The 12,592-nt window shown below is 43.7% G+C and overlaps 1 protein-coding gene across 1 annotated transcript; it reads left to right on the forward strand.

Moving 5' to 3' along the window:
- The first annotated feature begins 1,053 nt into the window (after positions 1-1,053).
- LOC138959739 (nucleolin-like) lies at positions 1,054-12,230 on the forward strand. Its single transcript, XM_070331348.1, has 5 exons — positions 1,054-1,148; positions 1,682-1,735; positions 3,803-4,007; positions 9,937-10,169; positions 11,828-12,230. The coding sequence occupies exons 1-4, from the start codon at positions 1,084-1,086 to the stop codon at positions 10,096-10,098; spliced, it is 486 nt and encodes a 161-aa protein (XP_070187449.1). The 5' UTR covers positions 1,054-1,083; the 3' UTR covers positions 10,099-10,169; positions 11,828-12,230.
- The last annotated feature ends 362 nt before the right edge of the window (positions 12,231-12,592 follow it).

Genomic DNA, 12,592 nt, shown 5'->3' on the forward strand with positions numbered 1-12,592 from the left:
ACATGTAACTGGCGAGTAGAACTGTTCATCTACTCGCCAAATGCGAGTAAAGTCACCGCCGAAACAAATTGTTGGTTTGGCTAGTAAAATTTGCTCTCTGGCTAGTACATTTTCAGAATCACTAGCCAAAGGCGAGTACACCATTTTGTTGAACTTTCAAGGCTGAAATGAATCATTTAAACGCCATGTCACAGGCCAGTCTTGTTAAAGCAGAATAACTGGTGGTCCCAGTCTGGGTAACTCCTACCACCACGGTTATGGAAGAGGAGGAGGAGCAGGAGGAAGAAAAAAAGGTAGATATACAAATACATACTACGAGTATGCACGCACACACACACACAGAAACACACGCACACACACACACACACACACACACACACACACACACACACACACACACACACACACACACACACACACACCACAGATAAACATTGTGACTGGTTGCTGTGCAGAGTGAGATGTTGTGTAATGAATACATTACTCACATTGCCGCTTGTGTCCCTTATAACATTCAATCAGCGACAATTGCCACTCTGCAAACAGAAGACTGTTGGTATGCATCAAAGTGGAAGCCTGCTCTCATCCCGTGTAGGGGTGTGGATGTAAGTATGGCGACGAACAATATCGGCCACTTTAGAAGGAACGTATTTTGATAGACGATCTCCGGATATAACTCTGTCGGTTTGTATTGGTTGTGAAAGTGTGAATGCTCTTGCTTTTATTGAGGCAAGCTTTCCTCCGATGATTCTTGTCCACGTGTTTCAGACACACCCCTCGCTAGTGACTGACCTATACTGTCTCGTGACTGACCTATACTGTCTCGTTTGAAAGTTTGACTCATTAAAAGCAAGAGTGTTCACTCTTTCACAACCAATACTGACAAGCCCGACGGAGTTATTTCGGAACATCGTCAATTCGAGGGGCGACAATGGGATACTTGTTATTCATAGTTAATATGCAAGGTGCAGAGAGCATAGATTACTGTGATTCGAGATACATAAGCTGTCTTTATCATTATTATTATTATTATGATTATTTGTTGTTGTTGTGGGACGAGGAACAGGAGCCACAGTTTGGCTGATGTGTGTTGACTTGACTGTAGCCGTCCTTCTGGTGGGCGTCACCGTCTCGGCGTGTCTGGTTTGGTACTGTTCTATAACCGCCTGCATTCTTCATCATTGTCTCTGATGAGAGAGAGAGAGAGAGAGAGAGAGAGAGAGAGAGAGAGAGAGAGAGAGAGAGAGAGAGAGAGAGAGAGAGAGATTTTGCGTGTGTGTGTGTGTGTGTGCATTTTTCTCTCTCGGTACTTTGTGCATTTATAAGGAGGTCCTTATTTTCACCACCACCCCCCCTCTCTCTCTCTCTCTCTCTCTCTCTCTAACTCTCTTTTTATCTCTCTCTCTTTCTCTCTCTCTCTCTAGCCTCTTTAAAAATATATTGAGAGTATTTTATTGAAAGTATTTTTTTTCCAGAACGCTTAGATAATACATTGTTATTTCAGAAAACCTGCAAAAGCAATCAAAAGCAAGCACCCAAACAAACAAACAAACAAACAACAACAATAAACAAAAAACACAAACAAGCAAACAAAGCAAGCAAGCAAGAAAGCAAGCAAACAAACAGCAATATAATATTATAGAGAAGAAAAAAAAGCAATCCAATTTGTATGTGTCCACAGGGAGCGGCATGGCCACATCATCACTGCATGGCTTCTTGGCTTACCCTTCCTGGTGTGAGTATCAAATCTGGTGAAAACTGATCTACAAAATTATATTCTTATTTCCATAATCTTCACAATTATTGTCCAGTGATCTGGGAAATAAAGCCAAGACCGTCGGCGTCCCTAATAAAGTTTTTTTTTATCCAGATTTTTTGTTTTAGAAATATATTTTACGTGCTTTTAGGCAAAATCTCCAACGCACATGCAGTAAAAGTACTTTAATTATGTCTTTGATTGTCGAAAAACAGTCGCCTCATATTTTGTAGACAGAACGTGCTTGTTACAACGAGTAACTACTGCACAGTGAAAACGGACCAACCCATGCACCAATGAAGGAACTAACAAACGAAAGATAGAGAGACCAAGCGTTTGCTCTTCTATTATATATACACACGGGACGAACAGAATCAACTTCAGAAGTTTCATTTTTCAGCTTCATGTTCAGTTCGATTTTGAGTTTTCATGTTGATTTCTGACATTCTTGGTTAACCGAGACCACAAGCTCACGGGTACCAATGACCAAGACTACTGACGTGTTAAAATTGACGTCATAACAATGACATCAACGCCAGCCTATTCTTTTCTTCAAAAGAAAGCAGCATAAAATACCGTGTTTTACACGATATTACCATGGCTGCTAAAGGATGGCTGGCGTATTTATGGGGTAAATAGTGAACTTTTCTTATTTACATTCATTTCGCTTGTCGGAGACTGTTTGCATTTCGAAATCTGGGTATAAACTCCAAAAAAGGGCTGTTTTCGGACATAAATATGGCGACATGATATCTGCATTTTCGATTTCCATCGAGAAAAAAAGCCGAAAATACAAAACATGTGTCTGAATGAGATCAGATTCTATTCAAGAAAAAGTTGCAAAAATGACCAGGCCGGCTTTTCATACCAAGGCGTCAGGCTTTGCACTACTCGGAAAAAGCCATTGAAGAAGGGATCTTACAAAGGAAAGTAATGGTCGGTTTTGTCTTCACAGTCTTGAACTGATACTTCCAGACCACTGACAAAATGAATGTTTGCTTTTTCCAGCGCGTTTGGGGTTCTATTCTCCAATTCAATTCAGTACCAGAGAATACACACCATCTGTACATTCTTGCAGCACTATTTATTTGAGCGATTTCGTTTTGTGGTTCAACCTTTCGTGAATGGGTTTTAAATGTTGTCAGTGATCATGTTCCTAATTGCTGAGGGAGAGGTGGGGGAGGGGGGGAGAGGGGAGGGGGGAGGGGGGGAGGGCCAATGAAAGTGGAGAGGAAATGGAGAGGTGTTCAACTAACACTACAGTAACAATCACATCTTATGCATTTATCTGCTGCGTTGTGGAACGTATATTCTGTTCTGTCATTTGGCCGGGAGGGTCGCTGGGAGAACGACCGGGATATAGCTGCCCTGTGTCTGTCTTCGCCGTGCTGTCTCCACGATTATTGGCAAGCCGAGGCCTGTCCACCTTTTCCCACTTCTCATCCAGTTCTGCGTCTGCCCCGTCACACAAGTTTCACACAAGTTTTCCAATAACGTTTTGGTCCCAGGGGGCGAAGAAACCACAAACCACAGAAACCAGGCGGCGTACTCATTGCAAAATCAAACAAACAAACATACAAACCAACAAACAAACAAACACACGTGGAGAATGGTTCTGGGGCGTGTGTCATGATGATAACGTTTATGAAATATTTTATTTTTCTGATCCTGTGAGTTAAAAGTGCGTGTACGTTCTTTGTGTACCGCTGTTTCTTCAGCGTTATGAACATTATTATGTTTGTCGTTCTGTTAATTTTAGGATTTGATCTCGCTAGTGATTCCGTGCCCTGCAATCGTGTGACACCGAGCCTGATACTGCTGGTGATTCTGTGTTCCATAGATGTTGTGTGACGCTGAACTTAATTAATACTGATGGTGGTTTTGTGCCCTGTAGATGTTGTGTGACGCTGAACTTAATACTGTTGGTGATTTTGTGCCCTGTAGTTGTGTTGTGTGACAACGAACTTAAAACTGCTGGTGATTTTGTGCCCTGCAGTTGTTGTCTGACAACAAACTTAAAACTGCTGGTGATTTTGTGCCCTGCAGTTCTTGTCTGACGCGAAAGGACCAGAATGAAATTGACCAAATAGAAGACGTGACCTCGGTCATCAAATCCCAGAATCTCCGACAGTGGCGGCGGAAGAAGCCAGCGGTGATTGGTATCAAATCAGACAAAATAATCAGCAAGTCGGCCACATCCGGGTACAAATGGAAGAAAAAATGGCGCGACCGGAAGATTCGCAGCAAAGAGGTGCGGATAATGAGAAAAAGTGTTGGTATGAGTGCGTGTGTGTGTGTGTGTGTGTGTGTGTGTGTGTGTGTGTGTGTGTTTGGTGTGTGTGTGTATGTTTGTGTGTGGGTGTGTCAGTGCGTGTGGGTGTGTGGATACATGTGTGTGTGTGCGAACGTGCCTTCATGCGTGTGTGTGTTTGTGTGTGTGAGAGAGAAAGCTGGCGTGTGTGTGTGTGTGTGTGTGTGTGCGTGTGTGCGTGTGTGTGTGTGAGGGCTTGAGTGCGTGTGCCTGCGTGAGCGCTTGCGTGCGTGTGTGTGTTCGTGTGCGGCGTTTGTGTGCGTTAGGGTTTGTGTGCGTGTGTATGTGTGTTCGTATGGGTTTGCGTGTGCGTGAGGGCCTGGGGGCGTGATACTCTGGGAACTCCTGGCAGGATACTTCAAATCATTGAACAAAGCACCAAAATTGGCGCAAATATACCTTTTTACATTTTCTATCGAATAAGAGGATGACACAACTGATCGGACAAGGTCATGACCTTCAAACCTATACTCTTAATTAAAAGAAACGCTTCAATTCTTAAAGTCTCTATACTACCAGTTTGTGTCAGAATCAGGTCTACAAAATGAGAAAGGGAACGCCCTTTAATATTCTTAATGGCTTGAGAGGATGAACATTTGATTAAATCATCACGATTATACTTGTCATAAAAATAATGCATCATTCCATAAAATCGCGCACAGAATTCGCAAGTTAGTAAAGTGCAAAACAGAACAAGTACACATCTTTTTTAGTATCCCTTACAACCGAAAAACACACAAAAGCACGCAGTATCACTTTCACAGTATAAGAAATACACCCTTTATTTATTTATATGGGAGATTTATATAGCGCTTGACGTTCTCTAAGCACTTTACATATTAATTTCTGCCGTATGAGATGGAATTTTTTACACAATATACTACGCATTCACATCGGCCAGTAAGTCTCAAGCCATTACGGCGAACATTTACTTTTCACGGCCTATTATTCCAAGTCACACGGGTATTTGGTGGACTTTTTTTTTGTATCTATGCCTATACATTTTGCCAGGAAAGACCCTTTTGTCAATCGTGGGATCTTTAACGTGCACACCCCAATGTAGTGTACACGAACGGACCTCGGTTTTTCGTCTCATCCGAAAGACTAGCACTTGAACCCACCACCTGGGCTAGGAAAGGGGGAAGAAAATTGCTTACGCCCCGACTCAGGGTCGAACTCGCAACCTCTCGCTTCCGAGGCAAGTGCACTTTACCACTCGGCCACCCTTTCACCGAATTGTAAACCTCGGTTTCGGGGCGCTCGTTTGTTCGTTTTACTCGCGAAAAGGGAAACAATGCCTACGCGACATCTTCTCAAACTTTCGCTTGTTTGATGGATCCATATCTGCTTATCACAGTATACAATGTATTCATTGAAAAGTTAAGATGGTCACTAAATCGCTTGAACCGTGTTTTGAGGGTTCATGAGATTGAAATCACGTACCTTATTTTCCCGAAAACACCAATACAAAACTTCACGTTTGATTAAGTAAACTCACCCGTAACTGCGGTCTCTGTCAGTGTTTATCAGATATGATATGTACATCCTACCGAAGAGTTCACAGTTATTCTTCAGTAAAGAAAGCTGATGGGCCTGTTTGGTATGTCTTGGCTGTGCACTGTTGAACAGTAGCAGTTTATTCTGTTTAATTGTGTCAGTTACAGGCTTGCTACAATGTACAAGTCTCTCTCTATGTAACCCGTGCGGTCTTGACTGTGTCAACGACACATTGTTCCATCATTTGCTTGGTGTCCAAAGTCATGAGGCACTTGTCCTCTCCACTGAACGGGTTGTCGAGCTCCTCGACAGTACTCACCATAGATCTCACGTCATTCTGAAATCTCTTCTGGAAGCTGCTTGTTTGCTCGTTGTGTTTGCTGCTCGTGGAGCGGTGACAGGGTCTGTCCTCAAATTCGTCCAAGACACGCTGGACCTCTGGCCCTGCAGTAATCCATCTGACTAGGGCATTTGGATTGCCAATCAGGCCGATTATCCTGCCGTCTGCCTTCATCTTGGCATTGTGTTGTTCGTGGCACTGCCATCCAGTGCTATCACTGAGAAGGCATGGGTGCTTTTCTGGAAGGAGAATTTTCCCTTTTTGAATTCGGCGTAGACCTCAGGGTTCTTCAGTGGGAGCTGGACCATGTCCCTGATGTGGACAGGCATCCACCTGGAATAGTGTGTGTGGTCAAGAGCACACATCCATGGCATCATTTCACCAAGACACTGGACATACAGCTTGAAGTCACCTTCCCTGAGAGAGCGCACAAACTGGAGGTACAGGAGTTCAAGGAACAGCACCAATGACCAACATGCAAACTGTGATCTTTCATGGAACATCAGCTGATGCCAATCCCTGAACGACAGTAGCTCACTTTCAGTTTCAGCTTGTTGGTTCAGACACTCTCTGTAAGCTTTCCTCATCAGGATGTGAAGGGATACTGCAGGAACTTGATGTGCATACCTTGACCGTACCACACATGAGCCTTTCAACACTTGCTCAACTCTTCCTGTCGTTGACACATCCGACTGGACTAAAGCTGTTTTCCACCCACTTCCATTCAGCCAGTCTCCCAGCAGTTTCAGAAAGTTAATTTCCATGTGCAGTCCTCCAAGCATGACTACGTATTTGTCTTCCCCCATATGATTTTTCCCATTGCCACTGGAGTTGCTTGCAGATAGCATACAGGGGGATGTCTGCTGGGATGCTGGGTGCCTGGCCTGGGGTGACGTGCTGAGTAGCGAGTTGGATGAGATCCATAGCGTGAATCAGCATAGATGGACACTGTGATGTGTCTGTGAGCAACGGCAGAATAGCTGTTTTGCCCACGTGTCTGCTCAAAGATTGCTGCCTGCTTGCATGAAAAGCCGCCCATAACATAAAGTCTTCGTCTCCCAGTTTCTCTTTTCTGTTAGTCTTTCAGCATTGGCTAACCATTCGTTCTCTTTTTCTCTGGAAGACATCAGAGTATCACACTGTGCCTTCACGTCCCCAATGGTGAGTGGAACACAGGGATCTTGAGCGAGGCTTACTTCTGGGAGTTATGTATATTCCGCTGGGAGTGAGCTGACTTCTGTCTTGGAGACATTGGGGTTCATCCATGTTGTCTCTCTGCTTATTCCAGGGTTTGTATTTGTTGGAAACTGCATGAGTGATAGTGCTGTGCCATGGAATGACTCTTTAAATCTGATCCCTGAAGAGTTGTGGTCAAGGTTGTCGACAGCACCTGCTGTGAACACGTTCTGATTCAATGTCGGTGGACACACACATCGTTCTTTCACAAATATCTCACACACAGCGTTGCCAAGCTGAGTTGCTGTCTCCTTTATTCTTTTGTTGGAAATGCATTAACCTTGGTCAAACAACTTGTCAATGATTTTATTCTGCCTTGTTCTGAGGTATAACACACACACACATACACACACACACACACACACACACACTCCATTCACACACACACACTCGCACACATACACACACACACATACACACACACACACACACACACACACACACACACACACACGCACACACACAGAGGCACCAACACGCGAGGCCGGCTAGGATATTAGGTTATATCAGATCTGTGACCTGTAATCGTCTAAGGCTCTGTGTGACCGCAAGCAAAACGCACGTGGATTGAATGACGCATGCACTTCAAATTACTGTATTTTCTTTTGATGCGTATATTATGTTTATAGACTAGTACCGAATTCTTAAAGGCACAGTACGCCTCCCGTAAACCATCACAGATACTGTTAGGCTTTTACACACAGTACAAACACCCTTCCATTTGAACGCTCACCAAACGGGGAACTTCCTAGGTGCCCTATACGTAAAGAGCGAGCAATTTTTAAAGAATTAATTTTGCGGATTGTCTCAGTAGACAATCGGACCGTGGTGCGTTGTGGCGCTAGACCTAACCTTTTGTGTATGTGATGTAACGTAATGTAAAGCCTATACATGTAAAAAAAAAATAAAAAAAATAAAAAAATAAAAAAAAAATTTAAAACTCCAGAAAAGAGAATAACATTTTTGTTTTAAATTTAAATAATAAATTGACAGCTTGTTACACAAACATTCTTAAATCATAAAGAATTCTTTTTTCATCAAGACAAGATCAGTATAATTCGAAGTTTTGAAAGTCCGGAAGCAGGGTCACGCAAGGTCGTGGTTTTCGTAGCAGACGACGGTTTGTGCCTATCGCCAGTTCCTCTGAACAGTCAAAAGCCATCGCCAGAGTTCTTGTGAACCACAGCCGTTTGTTTCGTGCATAGTCAGAGGTACATAATAACGTGCTATTGCAGATAAGCTCACATCGAGTCGCATTCAAATTACTAACTGACGACTACATTGTGAAAAAGGGAAACTGGATCACACGGGTTCACAATGGCTCAGGGGTAAGATAAACCACGCAAAAATTAATTCTTTGAAAATTGCTCGCTCTTTACGGAGGGCACCTAGGATGTTCTCAAGCGGTGAGTGTTTAAATGAAAGGGTGTTTGTACTGTGTGTAAAAGCCTGACAGTATCTGTGATGGTTTACGGGAGGCTTACTGTGCCTTTAACATGCACTAACTTTATCAAGATTCAAGAGTTAATTACCCATTTAATGTCAATGATGTACACAATTAAATCTGATTTCTGACTGTCATTGCCACAAGGAAACAAAAGCAAGGTTGGTTTGGTTTGGTTTTTGGGTTTTAATGTCCCTTCAGCAGATTCACAAAAAGCAAGGTAAACACGAACAGATCTGGCATTCACTGATTGCAAACACTGACTTTCGCAACCCCTCATTCCCTCCCGTCTACCCCCTCCCCCCCCCCCCCCCCACCCCCCCCCCCCACCCCCTCCCTTAAAAAAAGGAAAACATCAGTCTTACCGCTTACTCCAAAGGCCTGGATGCGACATAATAAACTTGGCCAAAAAATTATTGCAACAAATTTCAAAGTAGGAATAGCATATCACGCGAAATACGCAAGGTAGCAAAACAAAACAATCTGTTCAGGGTAGATAATTGGTTTGAATTTCTTCTCGTATGTCAAAAATGCAAAGTTTTGCCTATTGTGATTTTTTGTCGATTTTTCATTCGGCTCTTCCGTTTTTGTCTGGTCGATTTTGACGGTACCCTTACTTGAGCGGCGGTCACGGGGTCCCTGCAAAAGAAATATTTAATCCAGAAGGTGATCCTGAAGGTTAAGTGAACGGCCTTAACTGGCATATACAGTTTTAATGAAATGACACAGGAGTTAATGCTTTAATTTGGGTTTGAAATTTGTTGCAATAATTTTTTGGCCAAGTTTACATAGGAGGCGCCTTCATTCTGCAAACTCAAACGCCATCCTATTGCTCTTCAAGCAGACGACAGGTATTCCGCGCAAAGCGATACGTCTAAAATCTGAGTGGCTGATATTCCCAAGAGCGCGGATAACTCGTGTGGGAGTTATCTCCCGCGCTGCGTTGTTTACCTTCGAAACGATTTTTATATAGTTAATTTTTTTCACCCTTTTATTCTTGCTGGAGGACTTATGTCGATTCTTTGTACTTTCATGTGCAATTCCTGAGAAAACTACAATTTTTCAATAATTTGAAGTATTGTGGTGTATTCTTGCCACAACTTTCCAGAGTATGAAGGCTTGTGTGCGTTTGTGTGTCGCTGTCCTCAATCCAAAGGCAGCATGCAAGTTACAACGATAATAAATACGTCCATATGAGACTAGCGCAACACTTAAACTTCTTGGTCACCCATTGACCCCATTGCATTATGCACGCACGTGTGGAGAGGCAGACTAGTTATGGACCGGACAGTCTCTCCCACGTATGAAAGATCAATAAACTAACGCCGTTTATGACTTTGCCTCACTTACAGAAACGTAAACTGAAACATGAAGAAAGGAAAAAGCGGAGAGCGATAAAAGCGGCCGCGAAGGCGGCGGCGGCGGCGGCGGCGGCGGCATCTGATGAGAGTGATGGTTCGGACGATGACTCGGACTCGGACTCTGACGATTCAGAAAGCGACGACGATGATTAACCAACCTTCTAGGAGGGATTCAAAGCTCAGAGCCATTCAGGGAGGATACACCTTATAGGAGGGCCTCTGATGTAAGACGGTCATGCTCAGAACCACACAGAATTGCCCTAACTTTTTAGGAGGGATTATAATGTGAGGGTCATGCTCAGAGCCATTCAAGAAGGATCCAACCTTCTAGGGGTGATGCTGATGTAAGACGGTCATGCTCAGAGCCACACAGAAAGGCTCCAACTTTTTAGTGGGGATGCAAGAGAGTCATGTTAGAGCCATACAGAAAACCTCCAACTTTTTAGTGGGGATTCTGATGTGAGGGTCATGCTCAGAGCCATTCAAGAAGGATCCAACCTTATAGGGGGATGCTGAAGTTAAAAACAATCATGGTCGGATCCATTCAGGCAAGATCCACCTTCTAGGAGGGATTCAAATGTAAGAGGGTATGCTAAGAGCCACACAGAGAGGCTCCAACTTTTTATGGGGGATTCTGATTTAAGAGAGTCATGCTCAGAGCCACACAGAAAGGCTCCAACTTTTTATGGGGGATTCTGACGTAAGAGAGTCATGCTCAGAGCCACACTGAAAGGCTGCAGCGTTTATGGGGGATTCTGACGTAAGAGAGTCATGCTCAGAGCCACACTGAAAGGCTGCAGCGTTTATGGTGGATTCTGACGTAAGAGAGTCATGCTCAGAGCCACACAGAAAGGCTCCAACTTTTTATGGTGGATTCTGACGTAAGAGAGTCATGCTCAGAGCCTCACTGAAAGGCTGCAACTTTTATGGTGGATTCTGACTTAAGAGAGTCATGCTCAGAGCCTCACTGAAAGGCTGCAACTTTTATGGGGGATTCTGACGTAAGAGAGTCATGCTCAGAGCCACACTGAAAGGCTGCAGCGTTTATGGTGGATTCTGATGTAAGATAGACATACTCAGAGCCACACTGAAAGGCTGCAACTTTTATGGGGGATTCTGATGTAAGAGAGTCATGCTCAGAGCCTCACTGAAAGGCTGCAACTTTTATGGGGGATTCCGATGTAAGAGAGACATGCTCAGAGCCACACTGAAAGGCTGCAGCGTTTATGGTGGATTCTGATGTAAGATAGACATGCCCAGAGCCACACTGAAAGGCTCCAACTTTTATGGGGGATTCTGATGTAAGATAGTCATGCTCAGAGCCACACTGAAAGGCTCCAACTTTTATGGGGGATTCTGATGTAAGATAGTCATGCTCAGAGCCACACTGAAAGGCTGCAACTTTTATGGGGGATTCTGATGTAAGAGAGACATGCTCAGAGCCACACTGAAAGGCTGCAACTTTTATGGGGGATTCTGATGTAAGAGAGACATGCTCAGAGCCACACTGAAAGGCTGCAACTTTTATGGGGGATTCTGATGTAAGATAGACATGCTCAGAGCCACACTGAAAGGCTGCAACTGTTATGGGGGATTCTGACGTAAGAGAGTCATACTCAGAGCCACACCAAAAGGCTCCAAATTTTAAGGGGTGATTCTGATGTAAGAGGGTCATGCTCAGAGCCTTGGTAGCCCCCTTCTTGGCGAGAAGGGCTCCGATACTGTCGGGGGCGGTGTGCATGCGTAGACTTGTTCAAAGCGAATAGTTTGACCCGTCCTTTACTCTCAATTTTAAATCAGTTACTATATAACTGTGATCTAAAATTCTTGGGAACGCATTGTGCAATTGCTAAGAAATACGTAAATCTGGTTGCGTTTTCAGGGAGTTACTCCGATGAAGGATGCAACAACAATATTCGCTCCAGCGTCACATTTGTCGAGGCCCTGCGCCATGTCATCGTTGCGGTACACGTGGTCTGATGCTAGGGTTTGCTATTGTCCAGCCCGCGATTCGTGGCCATCGGGTTTGCTTCATCAGTGGCCCTTGACCAATCCAACTTTGCCCCGTCCAGAACGAGCATGCTGGCTGACGAGGTTTGATGACAGACTCTGCAGGTTTTTACAATGTTTAGAACATCGACATGCCGAAGGTTTATATTTGGGCGACATTTTACAGATACCTGACAGTTTTGCATTATTTGAAACGTAACTTTGACCGTGAGTACGTAATAACAAGAACAACTCTGATAATTATTGTCTTGACTAAATAAACGGTCATTATTTTTTGTATTGTTCGTATGTTGTAATATGTTTAGTGAGCAAACTATATTTTATGGTTGACGAATGATGGATGTCAGAATCGGAAAGTAGTCTCAACAATAATATAAACCTACACGTGTTTAAATCTCTTACTTGATTTCTTTTGTGTAAAGGGACGTTCCTTTCAGCGTAAACCATCGTGTAAACCATCGTGTAAACCATCGTGTAAATCATCGTGTAAATCATCGTGTAAACCATCGTGTAAACCATCGTGTAAATCATCGTGTAAACCATCGTGTAAATCATCGTGTAAACCATCGTGTAAATCATCGTGTAAACCATCGTGTAAATCATCGTGTAAACCATCGTGTAAACCATCGTGTAAACC

Source organism: Littorina saxatilis, linkage group LG1 (genome assembly GCF_037325665.1).
Source record: "Littorina saxatilis isolate snail1 linkage group LG1, US_GU_Lsax_2.0, whole genome shotgun sequence".
NCBI classification, from domain to species: Eukaryota; Metazoa; Mollusca; class Gastropoda; order Littorinimorpha; family Littorinidae; genus Littorina; species Littorina saxatilis.